Source organism: Neomonachus schauinslandi, chromosome 8 (assembly GCF_002201575.2).
Source record: "Neomonachus schauinslandi chromosome 8, ASM220157v2, whole genome shotgun sequence".
In the NCBI taxonomy this organism is placed as follows: domain Eukaryota; kingdom Metazoa; phylum Chordata; class Mammalia; order Carnivora; family Phocidae; genus Neomonachus; species Neomonachus schauinslandi.
The window spans coordinates 32,347,428-32,374,948 of NC_058410.1; the positions used below are offsets into that span (position 1 = coordinate 32,347,428).

General features: G+C 38.2%; 1 protein-coding gene across 1 annotated transcript in view; it reads right to left on the reverse strand.

Annotated features, from left to right (window-relative positions):
- Window positions 1-27,521, reverse strand: part of ENPP3 (ectonucleotide pyrophosphatase/phosphodiesterase 3) — a 77,062-nt gene that overhangs the window by 34,763 nt on the left and 14,778 nt on the right. Inside the window, exons 4-12 of the mRNA XM_021693297.2 lie at window positions 27,314-27,436; window positions 25,424-25,549; window positions 22,026-22,086; window positions 17,557-17,654; window positions 10,939-11,018; window positions 7,846-7,965; window positions 7,215-7,324; window positions 5,899-5,964; window positions 5,111-5,183 (exon numbers count right to left, since the gene is read on the reverse strand). Of these exons, the coding sequence (XP_021548972.1) occupies window positions 5,111-5,183; window positions 5,899-5,964; window positions 7,215-7,324; window positions 7,846-7,965; window positions 10,939-11,018; window positions 17,557-17,654; window positions 22,026-22,086; window positions 25,424-25,549; window positions 27,314-27,436 (857 nt within the window). The remainder of the gene's footprint in view (window positions 1-5,110; window positions 5,184-5,898; window positions 5,965-7,214; window positions 7,325-7,845; window positions 7,966-10,938; window positions 11,019-17,556; window positions 17,655-22,025; window positions 22,087-25,423; window positions 25,550-27,313; window positions 27,437-27,521) is intronic.

Sequence of the window (27,521 nt, forward strand, 5' to 3'; positions counted from 1 at the left end):
ATTTCTATTTTATTGTTTACATTCTTTTGTGTTTTAAAATTTTTCTACACTTCATCACCATAGTGCATTGAACTGACAAGGTTTAAGTGAATAAATTTTAACTGACATAACTGGTCATTATTTTTTTCAGTGAATAGGAAAATATAATAACAATGGATTGGGAAAAACGTGTAAATCTCTTATAGTACTATCATAAAATGATAGCTTTTTTTCTTTTTTGAGAAAGACTTTTACAAGCCAATTACTGTCAAGAGCTTTAGTACATTACCTCATAAAATTGTCATGGTAACATGCATGGATGGTGCTATTTCCACCATCTGGAATTTCCAGGTGGGAAGACCCGGAAACTTGAGGTTTAAAGAAGTTAAGTAACATGTTCATGGTCCCACAGTTAATAAGGGACAGAGTAGGACTTGAATTCAAACTGGCTCAATCTACTATTAAATCCATCAACTCTTGAGTTGCTTTCCTGATTCCCATTCTTTTCTTTCTTTCTTTTTTTTTTTTTTTTAAGATTTTATTTATTTACTTGAGAGAGAGTGAGCAGGAGGGAGGGGCAGAGGGAGAGGGACAAGCAGACTCCCCGCTGAGCAGGGAGCTCTATACGAGGCTCGATTCCAGGACCCCAGGATCATGACCTGAGCCAAAGGCAGATGCCTAACCCACAGAGCCACCCAGGTGCCCCTCCTGACTCCTATTCTTTTTTTTTTTTTTAATTATTAACATATAATGTATTATTTGTTTCAGGGGTACCGGTCTGTGATTCATCAGTCTTACACAATTCACAGTGCTCACCATAGAACACACCCTCCCCAATGTCCATCACCCAGCCACCCCATGCCTCCCACCCCCTTCCACTCCAGCAACCCTCAGTTTGTTTCCTGAGTTAAGAGTCTCTTATTGTTTGTCTTCCTCTCTGGCTTGTCTTTGTTCATTTTTCCCTCCCTTCCCCTATGATCCTCTGTCTTGTTTCTCAAATTCCTCGTATCAGTGAGATCATATGAAAATTGTCTTTCTAGGATTGACTTATTTCGTTTAGCATAATACCCTCTAGTTCCATCCACATCGTCGCAAATGGCAAGATTTCATTTTTTGATGGCTGCATAGATTCCATTGTAGATATATACCACATCTTCTTTTTCCATTCATCTGTTGATGGACATCTAGGCTCTTTCCATAGTTTGGCTATTGTAGATATTGCTACCATAAACATTGGGGTGCAGGTGCCCCTTCGAATCACTACATTTGTATCTTTGGGGTAAATACCCAGTCTGACTCCTATTCTTAAGGTGACCATGCACTCTGGTTTATGAGCGTGAGTCACAGTTCCCACCTGTTATGGCGTAATTATGTCCCCTTTCACGGTCATTCTACTCACTCCTCCCAACTGTACCAAGAGCACCCTGTCCTCTGTCCTCTCACAGCCCCTTGGCATCTGCTACCATTGGCCTTTCCACAGATTTGAAATCATCTGTGCATGTGTCTGCCTCGCCAGGAAGCATGAACTCCTGCAGGGAAGGGACCCTGCGACCTAACTCATCACATGCTTCCTAAGCATAGAGTCTTTCACAAAGTATCCACTCAATGGATGGCACATTTTACTGAATGTAAAGTGACTAGATGCCAACCCCCTATTCTAGCCCAGACAAAGGAAAGAAACAAGAAATCCCTGTGACAGGCAGCAAGTGAACAGTTTTTTGGATGGTAAGATAATAAATAGGAATAGAAATGTTTGCAGCTGTGGGGCAAACCAAATTTGGGTAGAAAGCCTTGCTTTTTTCACATGGAATCGTGATCAATCACTTTCAGAGTGGATATTGTGGAAACAGCAAAATCAATTCCAACACAATGCGTTAAATGGCTAGATCCTCAATAAACAACTGTTTTTTGGATCCAGAAGTTCCTTTTTGTAAAACGAAATTCAAGGTTGCAGAGGCTGATGCTAGTAGGAAACTCTATGCAGCATTAACATAATTGGTTTTCAATAGGTACAACATCCTTCCCGTGTATTCTGCCTCCACGTGCTTCCCCAAAAGTGAAGGCCCTCAGCGCTCTAGAATCATTACATCATGTACATGAGCATTATCAACAACTTAAGTTGCTCTTTACTTAATTTCAGGTTTGTTTTCCAAATTGAATTTTTTTTTCAACTTTTCATTCCATCTAAGATGTAATAATTTGTTTTTCAATAATGAATTAACAGGTAAATCTTGTTCAAGTATTAGACCATTATTTGAAGTTACCCAGGACCAGTCAGGACATTCTGCGCCTAATTCAACTTCAATATTAGAGAATTATTGGAACAAATTTGGTATCAAGATGTTGCTGGTCTCACCAGACGTTAAATCTCTCTCCTACCACCTTCTACATCCCCATTTCATAAAGCCCTCTCCAGCTCTACCAGGCCACAATCTGCTTTCCATTTAAACATTGTTTAGGCTATCACATTTTTAAGGTTTCTTAAAATAAAAACTCGTTATACATTAACTCATTATTCCTTTTATTTACCCCGAAACCATGTGGAAGGGGTAATGGCCTCATTTTCTTCACCCCCAAGAATGCCTAGCAGAACTTTAGGTCCACCAGAAACTGTTCAAAGTAGACTTTAAAGGGATAGCAGAGCAAAAGCAAGAGGGTATTGATGACTGAAACATCTAGAGGTTACTAAGCTTTCAACAGCGTGAGTGAGCAAACAAATTAAAATAGACTTTCTGCTTTCAAATTACATCATATTAACTCTGAATTAAAGTATGTGATTAAAAATACCAATAACAGTAATAAAGCCAAAGAGGCATCCAGTTTCTCCATCTGTTTTGCCTCCTAAAGTTTTAAATGGGGTGTGGTCTTCATCCTTCTATTTTCACTCTTCCCTCTCTCCCTAGGACCTCTTCACTTCCATGCACCATCTACATGCTGCCAAGCTGCCCAGTCTTCATCTCCTGAGCTTTAAATCCATGTTCAATTGCCTTGTGGGCATCTTTACTTGGACATCACAAGCACCTTAAACACACCATGATCTTCTCCTCCAAAATTAACCCCCTTCAGTCACCTCACTGATGTAAATGGAAACACCTGTAGCAGCTCATGATAGAAACCTGACAATTGTCCTTGATCTCCTACCCCATCACCCAACTGCTACCAAGCCATGCCAAGTCTATCTCCCAAATCGATCTCAAATGCATCTCTTTCCTTCCATGATGGTTGCCACTACCCTAATCCAAGACACAATTATCTCTTTTCGGGAATGTTGTAAAAACTAACTCATCTCCCCTCTCCTTCCCCCGTTCCCTCTAATCCATTCTTCTCACACAGTAAAACTGATCCTTAAATACACGCACATCTGATCATGTCACTTCCCTGATTAAAGTGCCTCAGTGCTTCCATTACACATTTCATGACCAACAAGAACCTGCATTATTTGGTGCCTGCCTCGGTCTCTAGGCTTCCTCTTAGCCCTCACCTCTGGGCCACCGTGCTCCAGACATGGGTGGGAGATAGTCCCTACACAGCGGTTCCAACAGTGCCTGGCATAGAGGAGCACACAAGAAGAGTTAAATGCTATTGTAATTCTTAACTATTATCATGCGGTCCATTCGCCTAACCATCGGTCCATTTGCCTGTCTGCTCATTTGTCCATTCTGTGCATTCCTCTATGTGCTCAGCTCCTCTCTCAACCAGGTCATTTGTGAATTTTTTTCTTTTTTATTATTCAGAGAACTTTCTAACCAGCCCCAGTCCCCGTTCCACCATAGACTAGGTTAGGACTTCCTCAATCACCTCTCAGGGCACCTTGATCTTTTCCTTTGCAGCACCTTTCAAATTATACTTAAAATTTATTTGGGGGCCAAACTAGAGCATTGAATAGAAGAAAAAGATATGGTGCCTAATATTAAGTCGGCAGTAGGGGTCAGGCAAATGCAGATTATAGTGTCCCCTCTCAAACAATTAATTATATCAAGTATGGATAAGAATTTAAAAATAGAGGGGTTCCTGGGTGGTTCAGTTGTTTGAGCATTCAACTCTTGATTGTGGGTCAGGTCATGATCTCAGGGTCATGAAATCGAGCCCTGTGTCAGGCTCTGCGCTCAGCTGGGAGTCTGCTTGAGATTCTCTCTGTCCCTCTCCCTCTGCTTACCCCCCGGCTCTCTCTCTCTCTCTCTCTCTCAAAAAAAAAAAAAAAATTAAAATAGGAAAGAAGTGTTGAATATACTTCAGTTAGTTACTATGCCATTCATCCTTAAAATAGCCTGATTATATATATATATAGCGGTGTTGGAATGTGAAGGACAAAAGGGTTAAAAGTGGTAGGACTTGAGCAAGGCCTTGTATAAGAAATCATTTTGGTTTAATGGGAAAAAAGTAAGAAGGATGCTGATAAGCCACAAGTCAGGGCGCTAGAATAAATATGCTTGTATTCCAACAGAGGACAACTGTTAAATAAGTTTCCATGAGGCAGGAAAATGCCATACTCGTGGAGGCCTTCACAGCTTTACATTATGTCCAGGACAATAGAGGTTTCTGTGGACTTCAGAAGACAGATGACTTTATTCTTTTTTTAAGTAATATTTAAGTTCTATATTTCTGTAGTAAAACATAACATAATGGTTTAGATAATGACAAAACTAATATTTAACAGTCGACTTCAGTGATAACAGAGGCCCAGGAGGAGAGGAAGAACTCTGCCTGAGGCACTAGCAGATTAAGTCCAATTATAAGAATCTTATGAATGGAACCCAGGGCATGAATAGAAGCTGGGTAGTCCACCACCGACTTGCAGGAGACTTAGCTTGGAATGAGCTACATTAATGTGTTGAACTGGCATGGAGTATCTAGCCTTGCTGCTTCCTCTGTATGAAATCACAGTGCTGCATCTAAGTCCTCAGCAAATGTCTATCAAACGAATCAAGATGTAGTTAATAAAGCAGGTATCTTTTTTTAGACTTTTAATTTTTTTGTGGTTTAATAAGGTAGCTATTCTTTTAGACTGTTCACTATTTTAATGTCTTAATGTTTATATCAAATGCATTTTATTTAGTGGGAACTCAAGAATATTTTATGTTGTGGGTTAGGGCTAGATCATTTTACATTTTGTTCAATCAAACAAACTTACTTGAGCACTGACCGGCCCGCTCTTATGTCCGGCAGAATCAGGCTCTTCCACATAGATGGTATAAAAATCAGGTCTAGGAGTAAAACGGAAACAGAGAAAGACATTATCAACTTGGAATGAACCTGCAGGTTAGATTTGGGAAATGTATTGGTTTAGAAGTTGGTGGCAATTTCCTTCTTTTTCTCTGGCCTGCTCCCCTTCATCCAGGCCCAGTGGTTCCTCTTGGCCCCAGCGCGGAGGTTCTCCTAACAGGAAGTAAGTGAGACCTTCCTGGGTGTGAGCGTAGCTCTGACTCACTTAGGAAAATCTGCCTTGCTCTCGCTGCTGAGTCCTCTCTTGCTGTGCGCAGTCCTTTATACCTCCCAGTCTCTGACTTTGGGCCCACTCTTTGCTCTGCCATTCCCGTTCTTTCTTTAAATGTCTGGTTTCTGTTGACCTGTTGCTCTCTTGGAATCCTCTGACTCCACATGGTTGCCAGGGCCTTGCTCCGGCACCTCGGGCTCCATGAGTCCGTCCTCATAACAAAGTTTCAGATCCGCTCTCCGTTCTGCCTCCAGTCTGTCCCTGGTTCTGTGATACTTGCCTCTCTACTCTCTGGTACTGGCTCTATCTTTATTGCCCCATAGTGCCCATCACATTCTCAAGAGAAAATAATTCTTGAAAATTTCTTAAAAAAAAAAAAAAAAGCCAGGTTTCTTTCAGAAATGGTCAGTTACAGTAAAGAAATATTTCATTTTATACCCACAAATATCCCAGGGTGCCAGCACTTTTCTGATACTAGATAATACCTGTCAACTTTGGGCAGGTCCAGCCATTTCAACAATGTAGAGATCCTTTCTTCATATGGGATACCTCTGAAAAGAAGAGAAAAAATAATTTTCCAAAGTTAATCAAATCAAAAATAATTCCATTATATTCCTACTCAGGAAGACAGGTTGATATTTTTAGATCTCCATTTTGTGTTCATATGTGATCAGAATACTGAAGGGGATTCAATACTACTCAAAGGGATTCCTGTTTTCAATTCTTATATACAGATACATTTGTCTCAATATAAATTAAATATATATTTTTTCTTTCCTTCTTATCATTCCCTCCTTCAATTTTTCCCCCAACTGAAGTAAAAGATCATTAATTATTATCCATTCATTTGACTTATTTTTATTTACTTCATTCATTCATACATTTATGTTATATTGAGCATCTATTGCCACACACTATTAGTTCATTTTAAACAAAATTTATCACCGGGCAAACCAAAGATGCTTTCCTTTCTAGAGATGATATTCCATGAAGACAAATAATAAACAATAGATCTGATACATAAATAAATTACATAGTGTATCACAAGGTGATAAATCCCATGGAGAAAAGAAGAGCACTATTAATAAGGGCACTGCAAAACTAGGGTGGGGATGGTTTGGAATTTGAAATCTTAGTTTGATCAGGCTACGACGATATCGGGAAAGTAATTTTTGAGCAACAACCTGAAGGGGGTTAGGGAGCAGGCTGTGCAGATACATGGGGTGAGTAATCTCAGGTAGAGGGAACAACCCACACAAAGGCCCTAAGTAGAGCAAGCCAGGTGTGTTAAGGCACACCCAGGAGGTCAGAACCTGGTGGCGTAGTGGGAGAGGATGTCTGAGACACAGTGGGGTGATTAGGGTCATACAAATATGGCCCTACTGTGAATGGGACAGGGAGCCATAGAAGTTTTTGGTGCAAAGAAGTATCATAAGTGGACTTGTTTTTTTAAGTTATCATTCTGGTTGGTAGATTAAGAATAGACGATAGGAGACAAGAATAGAAGCGGGGAGATGTGTAAAGAGGCAAGTGCAGTAATATAGGCAAAAGATGATGGTAGCTCCAACCGCAGGAGTAATGCTGGAAATAACAAAAAGTTCTCAGACTGCATATATTTTGAATTAGAGCCAAAAGCATTTACCGACTGACCAGATGAGGGTTGTAAGAGAGAGGAATCCATGATGACTTCAAGATTTTTGACCCAAACAACTGGAAAAATAGAATTACTATCAAGATTAAGACCAAAAACATCCCAATCATGCCTGTGTAGGGGGGTTCATCTCTGCAAGCGCTTCACTACCTGTTGTAGTTCATATATTTGGAAGGATAGGAGCCACTGATAGCCACATCTGATCCAGGCCAAAAGAAGCTACCAGCTTTTAAACCTTGATACATTGCTGTCAGCCAGATCTGTAAGAAGAGAAAATTTAAGATAAGTGGAAGTCAAGAGAATAATTAGTTTGGGTAGAACTGGTAGGAATGGTGCCATTTTTTAGAAACTAAACAATATCAACAGTTAACAATATTAACAGTTGCAAAATTTAATTACCCAGGGATCTACCTCGAAAATCAAAAACATAGTAAGGTAGTAGGAAAGACCATTTTTTTTTTCAAATTGGTAAAATTGGTAAAATCTTTCCCTGTTGAAGAATCATAAAACAGAATGAGGGGGAAAAATGAACAGAAAATCCTTCTGAGAAGTTTCTACATTGATATGTTTAGAATACTACATCCTAGTTTTAACAGAAGGCAAGTTAGGTGAGCAATCATAAATACTTAGAAGAGTTAAATTATAAGTGGTGAAACACCGTCTCACCACCCTCCACCCTGAGACATTAGAAAGATAATGGAAAAGGAGAGAGAGAAGAGTGATCCACCATCACACTGGAAAATGGAGATAATTTTGGTGTCACATGCAGAATGTTACATACTGGTTGTCCTTGCCACCAAGCGGGATTATTTTTCTCCTTTGATGAAAGTGAAAAATTCTTGTTGAGGTTTACATCATACATATTATTGTCAATGATGCCATGGGATTCTGGATATAATCCCTAAAATGATAATTTAAAAAAAGATTTAGAATAAAATAATATATCAATAAAACATATTTAAATTGAAATAGCGTAAGATCTGTAACTCATAAATTGAAATAGCATAAGACCTCTAACTCATATCTTGGAAAGATGTCATATGCCTTTCAAAATAAAACCCCTGGATCTGAACCCAAATACCAAATATATACATATGTGTATATGTATATACATAGGTAGAGGTGTAAGTGTAGGTACAGGGGTAGGTGTAAGTACGGGTATTTACATACATGTGTAGGTATTCTGGCTCCATCATAGTCTAGAGCAGCAGATGAATGAAATTAGGCAGATGGCTTGTGCTGATGGTGTTAATGTAACTCTTATGTGATTAATTACTGTTAAAGTTTCCAATATTATAAATAATGGTCAGCCACCAGTTATGTTGGCAAAAATAGCAAGAAATGTGCTACTTGGAAGCTTTTAAATATCAAATATCTTGGGTAAAGGAGTTAAAGTGTGTTACCAGCACTTTAGAAGGGAGCCTGCCTAGTCTCTAACCATCTTCCCTTCCACCCAACAATCAATCCAATCAGTCCTTCAATCTGATCACACATATTTATTTATTCTATACATTTCACTGAATGCCTATGATATCCCATGCATTTGTAATTACTTTTAGGTAGATTTTAGAGTCATTACTTCAGAGCATTTCTATATGGACACATATACATATATATGGTAAATGAATAGCTCTTATGTATGTTATACGTGTGTTATATATACAGTGGGTGTACATTTATGTATATGTGCGTATATAGTCCATTCTTTTTTATTGAAATATAGTTGACATAAATGTTACAGCAGTTTCAGGTGTACAACATAGCGATTTGACAATTCTGTGTTCACCATGGTAAGTGTAGTTGCCATCTGTCACCATAAAACATTATGACCTTATTGTTGACTCTACTGCTTACGCTGTACTCTTCATCCTTGTGACTCAATTATTTTATAACTGGAAGTTTGTATCTCTTAATCCCCTTCACTTATTTCGTTGATCTCCCCAATTCCCTCCCCTCTGGCAACCACCAGTTTGTTCTCTGTATTTACGATTTTGTTTCTGTTATTTTGGTTTTTGCTTGTTAGTTTGTTCATTTGTTTTGGATTTTAGATTCCACATATAAGTGAAATCATACGGTATTTGTCTTTCTCTGTCTGACTTATGTCACTTAGCATAATACCCTCTAGGTCCATCCACCTTGTCACAAGTGGCAAAATATCATTCTTTTTTATAGATGAGTAATAGTCCATATATACCATATACAATGGAATATTACTCACCTGTAAAAAAAGAAATCTTGCCATTTGCAACGGACATTTAAATGCTTCTATAACTTGGCTGTTATTGTAAATAATACTGCAATAAACATAGGGGTTTCATTTATGAAACACAATTTAGTGCTTTCATTTTCTTTCTTTCTTTCCGGATCATATGGTATTTCTATTTTTAATTGAGGAAACTCCACATTGTTTTTCCACAGTGGTTGCACCTATTTACATTCCTACCAACAGTGGATGAAGTTTCCTTTTCCTCCACAGCCTCGCTCACACTTGTTATTTCTTGTCTTTTTGATACTAGACCTTCTGACAGGTGTAAAGTGATATCTCATGGTGGTTTTTATTTGCATTTCCCTGTTGTCTGTGATAATTATGTTCTATAAAGTTGCTGCAAACACTGAATTAGTGAATACTGAACCACTACAGCTAGGGAAAATACAGGGATAGGCTCTCGCAAGCCTCTAGTCACAACACTTTTGTCTGATGATCAATACATAATCTTGCTTTTGTCTGTTTCCATTTAAAGATACCTTATGTAACATATGTCATTGGTTCGCTATAACTCAGTCCTGAATGAAGCTCATCTAACACATATATATCTACTCTATGAGGCACATCACAGCCATCTTGCTTTCAGGAATACTAGACAGCACTTTGGCACTACACTTGAGGCCTATTGTAAACAGCGATTTAAAAATCATCAACAAAAAGCACAAACATGTGAAAAATATGACCCTAAATAGGCAGTAGACTGTGGAAACAACATTTGTTTACTGTATGAGAGCTACAACATGAAAGGCAGAGTGTCACCTTGGTAGACCTCAGGTGGGAATACGTGAGCTGTGCAATTTGAATATTTAGGAAAATCTGCAAGTATATATATGCATGCGCACACACATGTGTATAAATGTGTATATATATATATGTATGTACATACACACACAAGCGGGCATGCATACATTACGTATTATTACTTAAGAGTTAAAATTTAAATGCTATAGTTACTGTTCCATAGTAATAAAAGAATAAATACAAAGTAGTAAAGACACAATATCCTTTGGTAATAAAGGCTGAGGCAAAGAACTCCTTAAAGATGTGTTCTAAATCTATAAATGTTAAATAATTTTATTTTCTTTTGAGTTCATTTTGATCGTTTCACTTATGTCTTATCATACATGAGAATTCACTTGCTTTACTTGCTTTATCTAAAGGGATCTAGCCAGCATGAATTTATTTAAAACAGAAGGCTTTGTCAAGTTAAATACCATGAAAAGATCAGGAAAAAAAGAAATTTCCTACATCAAAGTGGCTGTCCTCACACATAACCTGCCATTCCCAGCAGGCCTTCAGATAAGTGGAGGCAAATCCAAAGATCAAAGGAGAATGGTACTGCTCACATTCGAGAAGCTATCCTGACCCATCACACAGGTGAATTTAGCCTATTGCTGGGACATTCATTCATACTTAACACCCCAGAGCACTGGATTGGCTCGCAACGAGATGCTACTTCCTAGCCTGAATTAAGTAGCCATGAACTGTCACACATGTGCTTGTGAAATGTGTGGCATATGGGCTCAGCCACTTCCTGCCTCCGCGTGTCTGTGGTGACCGGTTGCCTGTCTATGGCCTGTCAGGCTTGCCCCTGGGCCAAGCACTTACCGTGACAATAGTGTAATGATTTGGGAAGGTTTTGGTTGGATAGACAGCTCTCATGTATTTTGAATGAATTCCACATGTTTCTGCAACAAAGCATAGTAAGAAATTAAGAAGCCCCAGCACCCACAAAACCGCCCCTACTTCCAGTGGTGGTGGCAGGAGCTCCCCCCAACCCCGGACCCAGGCAGCCCACAGTCCCAAAGAGAGGACCTAGGCTGTTTGGTGGGGGGCAAAGGGGACCTTGGCCCCCATCAACAGTGGGGACCCCCCCCACCACCATACTGGAGTGACTCCAACTCGAAGGACCCCCACAGCTACCATGTGGGTTGAAGGAAGGGATCCATCATATTGTTCAGAGGCACCTCCCCCCTCCCCTAAATCAGGCTGAGAAGGAACCCGCCAGCTCTTACCTCCTCCTGGTTGTTTTTCTTTCCCACCCCAGGTTATTTTTTGTCTCCTCTCTAGCCCCTACCTCTGAAGCCATTTTATGAACCATCATGTGCCACCTGAGCCTCCAGTAAAAACAAAAACAGGCTTTCCCCATGGAGGGAAAAAATATTTTTTTCCTCGTAAGTTTTTTTTTATAAGGAAAAACTTAAACATACAATTTTCCAGAGAAATGAAAAACTAACTGAAGAGTGGATTAAAGATGGAAAGAGGTTGAAATCTTTCTGATGCCTACAATTCCTCCTTCCCAAGGAATGTCAGTTGTTAGTAGAGAAGTGAACCAAATCAAGGAAAATCTACGTTTTTCTGTAAAGGCCAGATAATAAATATGTTCGGCTTTGTAAATGCATATAGTCTCTGTTATAACGACTCAACTCAGCTACTGAGGCCCAAAAGCATCCACAGATGCTATGTGAACAAATGAACATGGCAATAAAACTATATTTATGAACGTTGAAATTTGAATTTCACATAATTTGTACATGTCACAAAATGTTCTCTTCTTTTTTCCCCCAATCATTTAGGAATGTAAAACAATTCTTAGCATTTAGCAGGCCACACAAAAACAGAGTGGGCCACATTTTGACCACAGGCCACAGCTTGCTGACCCCTCAGCTAAGTGCACCCTAAATTATACACTGCCACCAGCTTTGTTTTTGCTGCTCCCCTCTTTCTGATCCAGGTCATTAGGATGAGAATTTCTAGATCGCATTTGCATCTCAGCTAACAGTTCTTGTACGACAGTATCCAATAGAACAAAAGTCAATACAACTATCTAGGTAGCTGAAAAGGAATTTGACTTGTATCAGAGCATAGGCCCATGTCACATAGTAACATTTACCAAAGGAGCTAACTTTACTACTTAGTATTTTCAGTACAGTTTCCATTGGATCACTGCAGTTTCCTGTGATCTGTTTTCCACAAAGCGTGGCGTCAATTTTGCTTTCAAATGTTCTGTTGTTTTCGGTCTGTGCAATGATCTTGCTGAAGGAGGTCAGAAACTGCAGCATTGCTGCTCCCTCTCCAGCAGTGATAGGCAAGAAATTTCCCATGCCCAAATCCAAAATTTGCAGCTGAAAATAATGAATGTTTGCTCAAATAGGCTTGGAGTTGGTCCAGTATGCAGCGTTTCCAATATGAAACCTTCATATTGGGATTACCTCCTTCAGAACCTTCTTGGGCTCCATATTAAGTTTACTAAATAGGACTCTGGTAGGAATGCAAGGGTAGGTGGAAGGTGAAGAAAAAGGGAGTTCAAAAAAAACCCAACCAAACAAACAAAAATTACATTTGTGGCAAGCATCCCACGTGGTTCTGATGTACCTAAGTTTGAGGCCTGCCCTGCGATTTGATTCCTAAGTATAATTAAAGATTAAAATAACCTTTTTTTCTTTCTTTAGTTAATACTACCAATAAATAAATCCCATCCTCAATCGGAGAAAGATACATTTATTATTGTTAAGAAGTCATATGATAAAAAAATAAAATGAGATCCAATTCATTATACAATGAAAAGAATTTAAGTAAGAGAAAAACATATGAAGTAAATAGAAATATAAAGTCAGGCTGTTTTTATTTCCTTCATACATGTAATTAATGTAATTAAATTAATGTAATGTAATGTAATGTAATTCTTAAATGCCTAAGGCATTGAGTATAAAATAAAATATAAACTAAGCTACTGGTAATGGAAGAACATGACACTTCCTTATTGAAAATGTTCCAAACAGGACACACGTGCTGACTATCCATGACTCAGGCTACCATTTGGATCACCGGCCTTTGAACTAGAGCTGTTAGAGAACAGCTCACAGAAAGCAAAATCTTCTATCATTGTTTCTTCCAGAACTTAATAATCCAAATTAAAACTAAAAAGTATAATTCTGGAAGGACACACACTAAATCAGTAAGAGTAGTTGCTTCTGCAGAGATAAGCTTAGAAAGATCCGGAAAGAGTTTTATTGTTTGTTGGTTGGTTGTTGTTATTCTATTATATACATATTTTCCTTACTATTTACATTTTAATATTGTTTTTAAAAGTTTATCATTTGTGTAATTTACTCCTTAAAAAAACCAACCCAAAAAATCTGAAAATACAAATGGAATAAACACATACCCCAAGTAACTATAAACTTTAAGAAAGAGCAGAAAACTAAATGGATGAGCAGGTGCAACAGCCAACAGATGCAGCAAAAGCAGCGCTAGGATGGAAGTGTATACAACAAACACCCACATTAAAAAAGGACTTTCAAATAAACAACCTGACTTTACACCTCAAGGAACTAGGAAAAGAACAAATGAAACCCAAAGTTAGCAGAAGGAAGGAAACCATAAAGATTACAGCAAACATAAAATAAAGAATAGAAAAATAATTTTAAAAATTACGAAAATTAAACTTGGTTTTTTGAAAAGATAAAATTAACAAATCTTTAGTTCGACTACACCTTTCAACAGAGAAAAGCCTAGGATTAGAAGGCTTCACTGCGGACTTCTATCAAACATTTAAAGAAGAATTAATGCCAATCATTCTTAAACTCATCCAAAACATTGAAAACACTTCCAAACTCATTTTACGAAGACAGCATTACCCTGATTCAAAGCCAGACAAAGACACCACAAGAAAAGGAAACTACAGGACAATATCCCTGATGAGCATAGATGCAAAAATCTTAATGTTATAAACCACATTAATATAATACAGCATAAAAATTACATGATCATATCTCAACAGATGCAGAAAAGCATTTAATAAGATTCAATACCCTTTCATGATAAAAATTCTTAACAAACTAGAAAGGGAGGGATATTTCTCAACATAATAAAGGCCATGTATGGAAAGCCCACAGCTAACATCATACTCCACAATGAAAAAAAACGAGTTTTTCCAGTAAGATGCTGGACCCTTTCATATACCATAAACAATAACTAACTCAAAATGAACTAAAGACTCAAATATAAGGCCTGAAACCATAAAAGTCTTAGAAGAAAAGAGGAGGAAAGATTTATGACATTGGTTTTAGTAATGATGTCATGAATATGATACCAAAATCACAAGCAACAGAAGCAAAAATAGACTAGTGGAACTATATCAAACTAAAAAGCTTTTGTGCACAAAGGAAACCATCAACAGAAACAACATATGGAATGGAAGAAAATATTTACAAACCATATATCTAACAAGGAATTGATTTCTAAAATACATAATGAACTCTTACAACTCTAGAAAAAAACTAATAACCCACTTAAAAATGCATTAAGGATTTGAATAGACATTTCTCTGAAGAAGACCTACAAATGACCGATAGGTATAAGAAAAGATGATCAATGTCACTAAACATCAGGAAAATGCAAATCAAAACCACAATGAGTTATCACTTCTCACCTGTTAGGATGGCTCTTATCAGAAACACAAAGGCAAGTGTTCGCAAGGGCATGGAGAAATTGCAACATTTGTATACTGATGGTGAGAATACAAAATAGTATAGCCACTGTAGAAAACAGTGTGGAGGGTCCTCAAATAATTAAAAATACAACTACCCTATGATCCAGGAATCCTACTTCCAGATGTTTATCCAAAAGAATTGAGATCAAGATCTTGAAGAGATATTAACACTCCCATGTTCAATGTATCACTATTCCCAATAGCCAAGATGTAGAAACAACCTAAATGTCCACTGACAGATAAATGTATTTTTTTAAGTAATATATACACACAATGGAACTTGATTCAGCCTTAAAAAAGGAGGAAATTCTACAATATGCAACCATATAGATGAACCTTGAGGACATTAAATGAAATAAGCCTGTCACAGAAAGACCAATACTGCAAGACTCCACTTACATGAGAGATCTAAAAGATTCAAACTCATAGAAGCAAAGAATAGAATGGTGGTTGCTAAGGTCTGTGGGGAGGAGAAAGTGGAGAGTTGCTCATCAGTGGGTATAAAATTTCATTTACGTGAGATGAATAAATTCTAGAGATCTGCTGTACAACATCGGGCCTATAGAGAACAATATTGCATTACATACTTAAAAGTCTATCAAGTGGTTAGGTCTTATGTTAAGTGTTCTTACCACAATAAAATTAAAAAGAAGAAAGAGGAGGAGGAGGGGGCAGATGGAAATCTGTCCACATACACTATCTCGAAAGTGGTGTTTGTCAGACTTGGGTTCTGAATCTTAGCAAGAAGAACGTGACCAGCAGGGACAGGATCCTGAAGGAGCCTGAGTGGCAGAACAGAGCCAGCACATACCAATGCTCCAGAAGGCAAAAAGCCTAGTGTCTATGTCTGGTTCTGGAAGTAAGCTGCCTGGAAACTGGTTCCACTGCTTATTAGCTGTGAGACCGTGGGCAAGCTTACCTCACCTACTGGTGCCCATTCTCTTGAGTTGTAAAATGGTCACTTCCTACCTGACGGGAATACTGCGTGAACATAAATGTTGTACACACTGAATGATTTTAAGTTATTATTATAATTATTGGTTTTATTGTCATCTTAATCAGGATGTTACACTTCTATTTAGGACACTCGGCCCTCGTATGATGTTATAAAGTTATTAATAAAGAGAAATTAAGTACCTAAGGACACAGAGCCAAGAAGTATCAGAACATGATTAGAGCCAGAGGGTCAACTCCCGGGTCTATAGTCTTCACTGCCCCGCAATTCTTTCTTTCTTCCCCCTTCTGCCAGACCCTTGTTTGCCTCCAAGGCCCTCAAAGTTTATCACAATTTTACTGGTGTCTTGTTTTTATTTTTCTCCAAATTATTAAAAAATAACTGTTTGGGCCTGAGTAAATCCATTTGCTTGTCTGGGTCTCAATTTCCTTACTTGTAAAATGAGAGGATTAGCTCTAATGATTTCTACTGTTTATTCCAGCTCTAAAATCCCATGATGGACTGCTTCCCCTCTAACACAAGGTGCTTTGTCACTTCAGCTTTTCTCTCACTCTCTGAGGCAGATCCTTAGCAAAAACGTCGAGAGTTTGGGGTTATGACAGAACTGGCTCCGAATTCGGGACTTGCCATTGAAGTGCTGAGTTACTTTGGCCCGGAAAGTTAATTAACACCTCCCACAGTTTCTATTTCTTTATTCGCATTTTCCTTGATAATCTGGATATTAAATTCTGTATCCAAAAGGGAATTTAGCTAGCCAGGCTGAGCTGAACCCCTTTTGAAGTGGAATTATTTGATTTGCTCATCCCACTCAGAGTTGGAAATGACACCAGTGGAAATATTGGGCCATGGAGAGTGTTCCCTTTCTAAGATTTTAATCCTTTAATGTGTAGACATCACTAACTAGGTCTACAAGGCAAAATGGGCTGTTAGCTTTCAGGAGGCCTGATTAAGAGTAGATGTAATAAGACTTAGGATTAGGACCTCCTGGGAATGGTAGGCTTGAGGTGAGTTATGTGAAAACAGGCATCACGTTACGGAAGTACAGAACCCCATCTCCAGTGTCCCATCAGGCTCCCTGGGTTGGTTGACAGTGACAGTGGTCATGGAAACTGAGCATGAACTCACACCACAGAACCATGAGTCGTATCTGTGATGGTTAAAAGGACTCAGACTCAACTCTAGTGAGCGGGTGAGATCATTGTCTTGTCTGAGTGTGGGTGGGAGCAGAAAAAAAAGGTGTCAGGCCCAAGAACAGGGAACTGTCAGGTAAGATAGAGGTGATATGGCGTGAACTACAAGTCAGGTTTCCTGGAAAACTGGGTGAGAAAGTGGGGATAGAATAAGACTAGTAGAACTGGCAGGCAATGTTTGCAGTTTTGAAGATGAGAGTTAGCAAGGTTTACATTCATGAACAATAGAGCTCTTAAATTCTCCACAGCAGACGCCATTTGGTCACGTTCTTCTTGCTAAGATTCAGAACCCAAGTCTGACAAACACCACTTTCGAGATAGTGTATGTGGACAGATTTCCATAAGATGGAAATTACATTCAAATACAAAACAAATCACAATAAACCAAAAGATGAACATGCTACAAAAAAAGGAGGAGCCAACAAGTATGAAAATAGGTCCCATGAGTGGTAAATTCCTCAGGATCTTCGGAGGACCTGGGAGAAAGCAAACGACTAATATGGAAGGTCAGGAAGGAAGGTACCCATCTACAGACTGGCTAACTAGTGTCCTCGTCCTTTGTGTGCCTACAGTTATGGAAGACTTACTCAGTTTATTAATATTAGGTATGAGGGCGTCCCATGTTTGCAAATATTCAGCCCTAAATCCATCCATGGAAAACAAAATAACTGGTGGCAGTTCAAATCTGAAAATGGAAAACAAAATATTAGTCTACTATTTTGATTGTAAAAAAAAAAATAAAGACACTTTTCTGTGCTACTTACAATTCTCTAAATTAGAAAATGCTTAGAAAGTACAGTATGTCCTGGGTCATTTTTTTCTTTCTCTTTTTAAAAATTGTTATCTCCTGGGGCATCTGAGTGGCTCAGTCAGTTAAGCGGCTGCCTTTGGCTCAGGTCGTGATCCCTGGAGTCTCAGGATAGAGCCCAGCATTGGGCTCCCTGCTCAGCGGAGAGTCTGCTTCTCTCTCTGACCCTCCCCCTTCTTGTGCTCTCACGCATGCTCTCTCTCTCAAATAAATAAATAAAATCTTTTTAAAAATTTTTAAAATAAAATAAATATTGTTATCTCCTTTAAGAATCAGTACTTCCAGTAAGGAACCCCTAATTAGCATGTTAGTAATGTTAGTAGGTCAGTAATCCCTTACCTTCAGTCTTTATTGAACTCTAAGCAGTTACTCAACCTCTCATAACTCAGCCCCAACCCACTCACCTAATACGTTGGAATCACCATAATAGAACATTAGTATCATTGCCTTACCTCAAATATATTTAGCACTTTACAGTGGTGAGTATACATGGCGCTAATTAATTGCAGTTTTTCAATAGAGGTCAGCGGCATGCAAGCAGAGCATTAACAAAACATCCCCAGAAATGGAGCTGTTAACCGCAGACCTTGCATGGACCTGACTTTGCTAAAGAGCCAAGAGCAACGATTCCTGAATACAAGGCTCAAACTCAAAAATCGTAAAAGTAACAATTCCTCTACCGCATTTTGGATATAATTATGATACAAAATTTAGGAACTCTATAGCTTATGAGGTTTTTATTATTCTAAAGTTCTACCCTTTTGATTCTTTATTCTAATATCTCGCTATATTAATATTAACATCAAAAGCATTACAATCTTTTTTTTTTTTTAATATCAGTATTTAAGCTAAAGTAATGGAAGGTAACTCTTAGGGTATAGCCAGAGGCTGTCTTTTCTTCGTTTAATTTTTTTTCACTTTTAAAATTTTATTTGTATATATTTTATATACACATGACTACACACACACATTTCACAGATGTATAGTTTGATTAATGTTTCCTAACTTCCTAACAACTCCACTGTGAACTCGATCACCCAGATCAAGAAACAGAATACCAGCACCCTAGAATCCTCCCCTCGAGCTTCTTTCCACTCAATAGCCTCTGCAAACCACACCCCACCAAGGGTGAGCAGTACCTTGACCTAAAACAACAGATTGATTATGCCTGTATCTGTATTTATATTTACACACAAACGGAATCATACAGTATGTATTCCATTGTGCCTGGCCTCTTTTATGGAACATTATGTTTGAGATTAATCCATACTGTTACATGTAGTTGTAGATCATCCATTCTCATGGCTGTCCTGTATTCCAGTTAATGAATAAACCACAACTTAGTTATTCTACTGTTGCTGGGCATTTAGGTAATTTCCACTTTGGAGTTATTATGAACAACAGCTATAAACACCAACATTTGTTTTAAATTCCAAATACACTGCATGCAACTGAGTATGTGAAGCTCTGTGCTCAAGCAGCTTCACATCTAAATTTTTAAGCAGGGGGGATGGGGTGGCTGGGTGATGGACATCGGGGAGAGTACGTGTTGTGGTGAGCAATGGGTGTTACATACCTGTACCCCTGAAACAAATAATACATTACATGTTAATTAAAAATTTTTTTTTAATTAGAAAAATAAATTTTTAAGCAAAAACACACTTTTCCAAGAAATTTGATTGGAGTAGTCCTTAAAAATATCCACTATTATTATGGAGAAAATTCTGAATGCTAATACAAACTATTTTTTTTTAATTTATTTATTTTAGAGAGAGAGTGAGAGAGTGCACATGAATAGGTGGAGGGGCAGAGGGAGAAGGAGAGAGAGGATCTCAGGCAGATTCCCTGCTACGCATGGAGCCCAATGTGGTGCTCAACCCCACTACCCAAGAGATCATGACCTGAGCTGAAATCAAGAGTCTCATGCTTAAGCGACTGAGCCACCTGGGCACCCCCAATACAAACTATCAATAAGAAAAATAATTTCTGTGTTTTTCAAGGTGCTTGAGTAAAGCTAGAAAAATATCAGCCTGGCCATCTAATTACACATTTGTAAAAGAAACTGTGAGGAGAGTCTGGAGGACAGGTCTATATGGTTTCCCAGAATATACAGTTATTGTAGAGTAATTCATTTAACAAATATTTGAGTCAGACATTATTGCTAAATATTGAAAATAAAGGCATGAAGGAATTACAGCCCTAATCTAGGGGATGAAATTGAGAAGTAAATGGGGGTGGTTAAAGGTTAGAATTGATTACAGGATGCTATTCAACTACATAGGGGATGTCAGATTTGATCTTTGTAAGGTAAAAACAGACGTGTGAACTTGGCCCTAAAGAACAAATAGAAATAATATGAAAAGAGAATGGGACCAATGTGTTAGAGAATGGGACCAATGTGTTAATCAGAAAAAAATATGCTGTGCAAAAGCCCATGTGAGAGATATGGTACATACATGCAATAACATTTATGAGTCTCAAAATCGTTGGATTAAGAACAACAACACAAGGGAACATATGGGATGATTCCATTTATATGAAATTCTAGAACAGGAATCTATGGTGATAGAAATCAGCACATGAGGTGTCTTTCTGGGGTGATGGAAATATTCTCTGTCTTGGAAATACTCTATCTCTGGGTTGCATGGGTTTCTGAATTTCCAAGTCTCATTATACTGTACACATAAATGTTAGCATTTCAATATATAGATTATACCTCAAAAAAATAAAATGGAAAATTGGGATTTTTTTTACACACAATATATAGAAAACTCATCAAGAGGTTCAAGTGATGCATTGCAGTGTGCATTGGAAATACTTATACTTCATAAATTCATTAGCATAAGGCCATTAAAACTTTTATATTTATAAATATGCCATCAGAATAACCTTGCAGCTTAAAAACAAGGTCAAACATCTATGGGATCAAGATGTTGACTTAATTCTCACATGAAATCTTTTTTTTTTTCAAAGTTTTTTTGTTTTTGTTTTTTTGATGTAGTGATCCATGATTCATTGTATATAACACCCAGTGCTCCATGCAATACATGCCCTCCTTAATACCCCTCACCAGGCTAACCCCATCACATGAAATCTTCTGAACTTGGCATTATTATTATTACAAATACTACTATAATTTTATAGATGAAGCTCACAGAATTGACTACAGTTAAAGTCCCATAGGCAAAACCAATTCTCAAACTCAAGTATCCTTTTTATTCTAAATTTTTTGCTCATCCAAAAGCCCCTGGACAGGGCAGCTGGTTCTGAGGATTGGGGTAAACCAAAGCAGCATGGTACAAAAACAGACATTATCTACACACATTCTTTTTTTTTTTTCTTTTTAAAGATTTTTTATCTATTTATTTGACAGAGAGAGACACAGCGAGAGAGGGAACACAAGTAGGGGGAGTGGGAGAGGCAGAAGCAGGCTTCCCGCAGAGCAGGGAGCCCGATGCGGGGCTCGATCCCAGGACCCTGGGATCATGACCTGAGCCGAAGGCAGACGCCCAACCGACTGAGTCACCCAGGCGCCCCTACACACATTCTTTAAATAAAATAATGCTATCTAAAAATGACTCCACCAATTCTTCCTACAGCCAGATACTCCATTTTTCTCCTACCTCACCAACTTCCTTCCACTGCTTGGGCCAAAAGAATGAAGTCGGTGAAGGGCAAAAGGGGTAACTGGAGGGGAAATCCACCCTGACTGGAAGGTGATGTGGGGCATGCTTCCAGGACTGGGAAAGGTCCAGTAGCCGCCATTATAAGTGTGTGGAGGAGAGGCATGGGAGGGGTGGGGTGAGGGGTTTTACCTCATGCTTTCCTCACCCATGTACACATGATAAAGTCCTTTTCATCCACTCTTCCTTGTGAGGCCTTCCATGGGCAAACTTCTTTCCCTTTCCTCAGTTAAGTATAAATTCAAAATTCCAGGATATTCATAGGAAAGAGTTCTGGCTGGAGTAATTCAGATCTAAATCCTAGTCCTGACCAGAGGAACTTGAGAATGCTAGTATTTAATACTTCAACCATTTTTTTAAGTCACTGTTACAAGACATGAATGTAAAAAATTAATTTAAAATGCTTTGTAAACAATGATGTGAACAAAAGTCTGAGTTTGAAGCCACCAAGAATCCTAATCGTTGGTTAAGTATATTGTTTTAAAATATAAAGTGGAGGAAATGCCACTTGGCTTCTCAGCTACATTGCATGTTAAAGGAGGATAAAAACTCCCCGTATTCTCACCCTTCTGGACACTGAGACTGCTGGGCTGTGCCACAGTCTTCTTTCACCCAAGAGGTTTCTCCTGAAAAATAAGATCAAAATCTTTAGACAGCTGCACCACAGAAAAGAAAAACAAATGTTCAATGAACATGATCTTTCCAAACTACTTTGTTCATGTTATTCCAATGACTAAATTCTTCCAGAACATGTTAAGTGCTATTCCGCATGTTGAAAAGATCAGCGTTGCCCAGAGGTTTGGACAGACTGAATACCAAGAAGCTCATCTTTACCAAGAAAAACAAAGGGGATTCTTTTAGCTGGAAAGAGACAATTAGAAAAAAAAAAAAGAGTTTAATAAATATAGATATACCAACTAAAGAAAAGATAAAAGAAATCATTGTGCTGGGGGGTCAGAAGCAGTAAATGAGAATAATTGACTTCAACTGGGAAAAATTAAACATAGTAAGTTTGAAGATCTTAACTAAAAAAATTTTACTTCATGAATGTTTCTGTTTATAGAACATTCCAACTAACTAATGAAGTAGAAATGATAGAGTATAAATATCATCGCTTGTATCCCTTGATAGATACAGGCAATGATCATCGATGGCTAACATTCCAGAAAAAGCAACAAGCAGACAAGATGTGCTTCTTGATGGAAGTAATACCACCATCTACAGAGTATACTTGCAAAATAAATACATACTTTGCACCTGAATCTGAACAGTCCTCTAATTCTAACTACCAATTTTCAGGAAATACAGGAGATGACAAACTGCTTAAAATGCAATCTGCAAAACAAACTGGAAAAGTCTGCAGGACAAAGGCCTCATTTCTTCAACATGTAAATTGCAAGGGGAAAAAAAGAAAGAGAAGCTATTTTTAAAGGACTTGAAGTATTAGCCACTTGAAATGTATGGAATCTTTTTGGATCCTATTTCAAACAATCTTTTTTAAAAATGTTATGAGACAACAGAAAAATTAGAACACTGGATATTTGATGATATCAACAACAATTGATGTTTTTAGATATACTAATGGTATTGTAATTTTGTTAAATATTTACATTTTTAGATACACCCTAAAAATATTGACAGATGAATGATAGTAACTCTAGGATTTGCTTAGAAATCATCTAAAATCTGGGGAGAGAAGTTGGGGTGGATAAAGAGTATATTTTGTTAAGAAAAAACAATCCAAAACTTGAAAATAAGCAAAAGGAAGATTGATCACTAAACTTCATTTTAATGTCATCCTGGGGATTATCTAAAAAACCCACCTATGAATTATCTAATTACTTAGAAGTATATACCTTTATCTGGCTTATTCCTTACCATTCATTTTATAACACAGTAACAGTAGCAATTAATTGGTAGAAAAATAATAGCAACATAAGTGATTCTTGTCTGATAGCAAAAAAATTGTCATGTAGAAATGCAAATCCTTTCTGTCCCACCAGAATTTACACTATTTATAACTTCATTCCAACATTCTTTCAGTTGTATGTATACTTAGTCTCTTTCATTCTCTTTGAGCCAGCTGGACAGTCCAGATGATTATCTCATGAATGAGCTATTTACTTTTTGACATGTTCACATTACATTTCTATGAGACTCATGTTTTTATCTTTTTGAAAATTATACTTTGTCAAGAGGAGACAAGACTGGCCATGAGTTGATAGCTGCTGAAGCTAAGTGCTGGACATATAGGGAAATCACCATACAATTCTCTCCTTTATATATGTTAGAAATATATCATAAAGGTTTTAAAATTCTAAATTTAAAACGTAAAAGTGACTAGCTGGTTTCTTGCACAAAAATTATTCAAATGCCTTCAAACTACGGCCTGAAGATTTAATTTGAGCAAAAATCATGTAACATCTTTAAACAAAGTATTGAATCCTTAGAGAAAACATTTACATTTATTTTGAAAAATAAACTGAAATGATAAAATTAACTCCATCAAAGTACCCATTTAGCAGTGGTGGTAAATATCAACACTGCTTATAACAATTACTGTTGTTTCTTTTTTTTTTTAAGATTTTATTTATTTATTTGACAGAGAGAGACACAGAGAGAGAGGGAACACAAGCAGGGGGAAAGTGAGAGGGAGAAGGCTTCCTCTGAGCAAAGAGCTTGACGCGGGTCTCGATCCCTGGACCCCGGGATCATGACCCAAGCCGAATGGCAGACGCGTAACGACTGAGCCACCCAGGCACCCCGCTTCTGTTATTGTGTGTGTTGGGAGGGGGCAGAAGCAGCCAATGAGAATAATTGATTTCAACTGGGAAAAATTAAACATAGTAAGTTTTAAGATCTTAATGACTGAGCCACCCAGGTACCACAACAATTACTGTTGTTTCTATTAAATTTCAGCAATGTTGTGCATTGAATTCAGTGGGAAATTTTACCATATGACCTGAAGATCAGTCTTGACATAAAAAGTTAAATTATATATTTGATGTAGAAGGTGGGAAAATAGAGGGGTCAGAGGCAGTGAACTTACAGAAATAAGCAAACAAGAAATTGCCTTCATGAATTTAGCAGAATTTTTAATGATGCAATATTAAATGTCAAACAATAATTATTTGAAAAATAAGTTACCATTTCAGACATTTATTCTTCCTTTTTGATAGCTCCTTTTAGTTGATTGTCAGTTATATTTTGTAATAAAAATTGATTTATCCATTAGTGTGAAATCTATTTTCTACTAAGAGATTATAGTTTTTAATGTTTCTACTATAACATTTTCCTCCTATTCAAAAAAATCAGAATTCAACCTAATCTCTTTTTTTGGTCTAGAAAAATTAAAAGTATAAGTTAGTTGCCTTTATTGGGTTTGGCATTATGAAAAAGGGGTTGATAACTTGAAGCAATTTTGTTGCTGTGTGTTTATGTGCATTTTTCATAAATTTCATTACATGTTCAGAGGGATTGGTAATTTTTAAAAATAATCTGCAGTACATCACTTGCAGTTGGAACCAGGAGTTGAATAACCTGTGTCCTAATCTTGGCTCTGCAGTAACTCTCTGAAGGTCCTTAATCAGTAATTTGACCACTCAGGACACAGTTGTTTCAGCAGTAACGTTGGTTTAACAGACTGATTGACGGGCCAGATAACCTCTTTCATCATGTTTTAACTTTAGGATCTGCCATCTGGTATCTCAAACCACAGATATTTCTAGCATAGTCATTGGATTGGAGAAGACCTTGCCTTATCAATGAATATGGAAATTTAATCTTTCTCTTCTTTTCTATAGTATCTATGTTATGAACTCCCTCTCTCTATAATGCATGAGCCACATTTCTTCCCACAGTAAACACGTTGTCTCTGACTTGTTTTAATTTATGCAGCCTGGGTCAGCCAGCTCTGGGGTCACTGAACACAGAGAAGCGAATGGGTCAACTTCCTCTGCTTACCTTGGCAAACAGTCTTGTAGTCAGCACAGCAGTCTTTCCTCTGCAGACAGTCATCCGAACAAGAGCAAAGGCTGAACTCTAGTCTGGTCTCCCCACAACGAAATCTATTGCATGTCCATATTCGAGCTGTAAAATCACACAATTCAGTTCCCAGCATTTAACGTATACCCAAGTATCCAACAGCAAATGTAAATTCCAGACGTTTATCCCTGTATTATTGTAAGGGCCAACTCTTGGCTTCTCTGCATTAATAAATGAAAATACGTCATACAAACAAGGCACAACCCATCACTTTTCTTCAGTTGGCATGAGTGGCAGAGAGAAATGCAGTTTTGTAAGTTGCAGCTCTGGTCTACCTGGCAGGTACACCTCTGACTTTGGAGAAACTCTGAACACTGACTCTATTCCCACCCAAAATTAGGAACTCCCAACGGAGATGAACCACTAGTGATGGTGGCCACCCAAGAGCACTTTCGTTTAAGGACGGGCAGGAAGGAAGAGGCCGTGAGAGCAGAATTAACAGGAACACGGTCAGGTCTGTAAGAATGCAGGCAGGCCAGGGCACCTCCCAACTGAGGGTACGGAGTGCTAGGTGAGCCTCCGCTGAGCTTCTGCAGCTCTCCCAGGCTACGTGCTCAGTATGAGAGCAGTGTAAATAAACATGAGTGCTAAAACAGCACGAGGCTATCCCATCACTGCTTCCTAGTGCCATCTGCTAGGAATCAGTGTCTAAAATCAACATCAGCTCTGTGCTTAGACAAATGCGTACGACAGGTGACTGCTGCGTGCTTCTGTTGTGCATAGAGTTCTTCATTGTCCATTACTTATCACTTACTTAGGAAAGATTTGGGGAGATTAAGTAAAGGGAATGCAGATCTTATCTACACTAAGTTATCCCCCCCCCTTGCCCTTTTCAGAAAATATAATGTAAGAAGCTCTACTATTCTAATCTTTACTCTTTGAACCGCTAGCCACCCCCTTATCTACATGCCTTCACTGATGTCTTAAAAGATTAAACATTGAGAACTGTCTCTTCTACCCAGAGAACAGTGTTTCTCAAGTTGTATTCTGTGGAGCACTGGCATCAGAATCACCAAGAATCACCAGCTTTCCAAGTAAGTCTTATGCACCCTGAAATCTGAGAACGACTGCAAAGGAAACTGAACAAGATGATTAACTTGAGCCGTGGTGAAACTGCGTTGTGACGTTCGTATTCCCAGCAACATAGACAGCGTTTCATCTACTGGACACCATTATTCCTCAACCTCAATCAAATCAAGTGTGGACTCTGTGTTTAGTACTGCAAAAGCAGAAACGATAATCCTGTACACAAGGTGTTATGGGTTGAATAGTGTCCCGCTAAGATGTTGGAGTGTTAGCCCCCCAACGCCATGAATGTGACTTTGCTTAGAAAGAGATCTTTGTAGATACTCAAGTTCAAATGAGGTCATTAGAGTGGTCCCTATCCAGTGCAACAGATATTCTTATAAAAAGGGGAAATTTGGACATGTACATACACACACACACACACACACACACAGGGAAGACTATGAAGACACAAGAGAACTCTCCGTGAAGACAAAGGCAGAGTTTGGGGTTATGCTGCCAAAAGCCAACGACAGCCAACTTGTAACCCACCAGAAGCTAGGAGAAGGGCAAGGAATGGATCTCCCTCACAGACCTTAGAAAGAATCAACCCTGATGAAACCTGCATCTTGGATTTCTAGCTTCTAGAACTGAGGAAATGAATTTCTGTTGTTTAAGCCCCCCAGTTTCTGAGTTATGGCAGCCCTAGCAAACCAATAGACAAGGTGTATGGTGAGCATTTGGACATGCGTTAATGACAGCACAACCAACATGCTATAATGAACTTATCCTCAGAATCCATACTTGATTCCACACAAGTGTCTTCAAAATCCCAGCAGCAGTCGCCTCTGTGTTTGCATTCCATATCACACCGACAACTCTCCAGTCCTCTGAATGAAGAATCAAAGCATTTCTTCCTGCAACTGCCTGTAGGAGTGGAGGGAATAAGGAAACCAGTGCTTAGAAGTTATCTGAGGGCCAACTGGGTGGCTCAGTCAGTCCGACTCTTAAT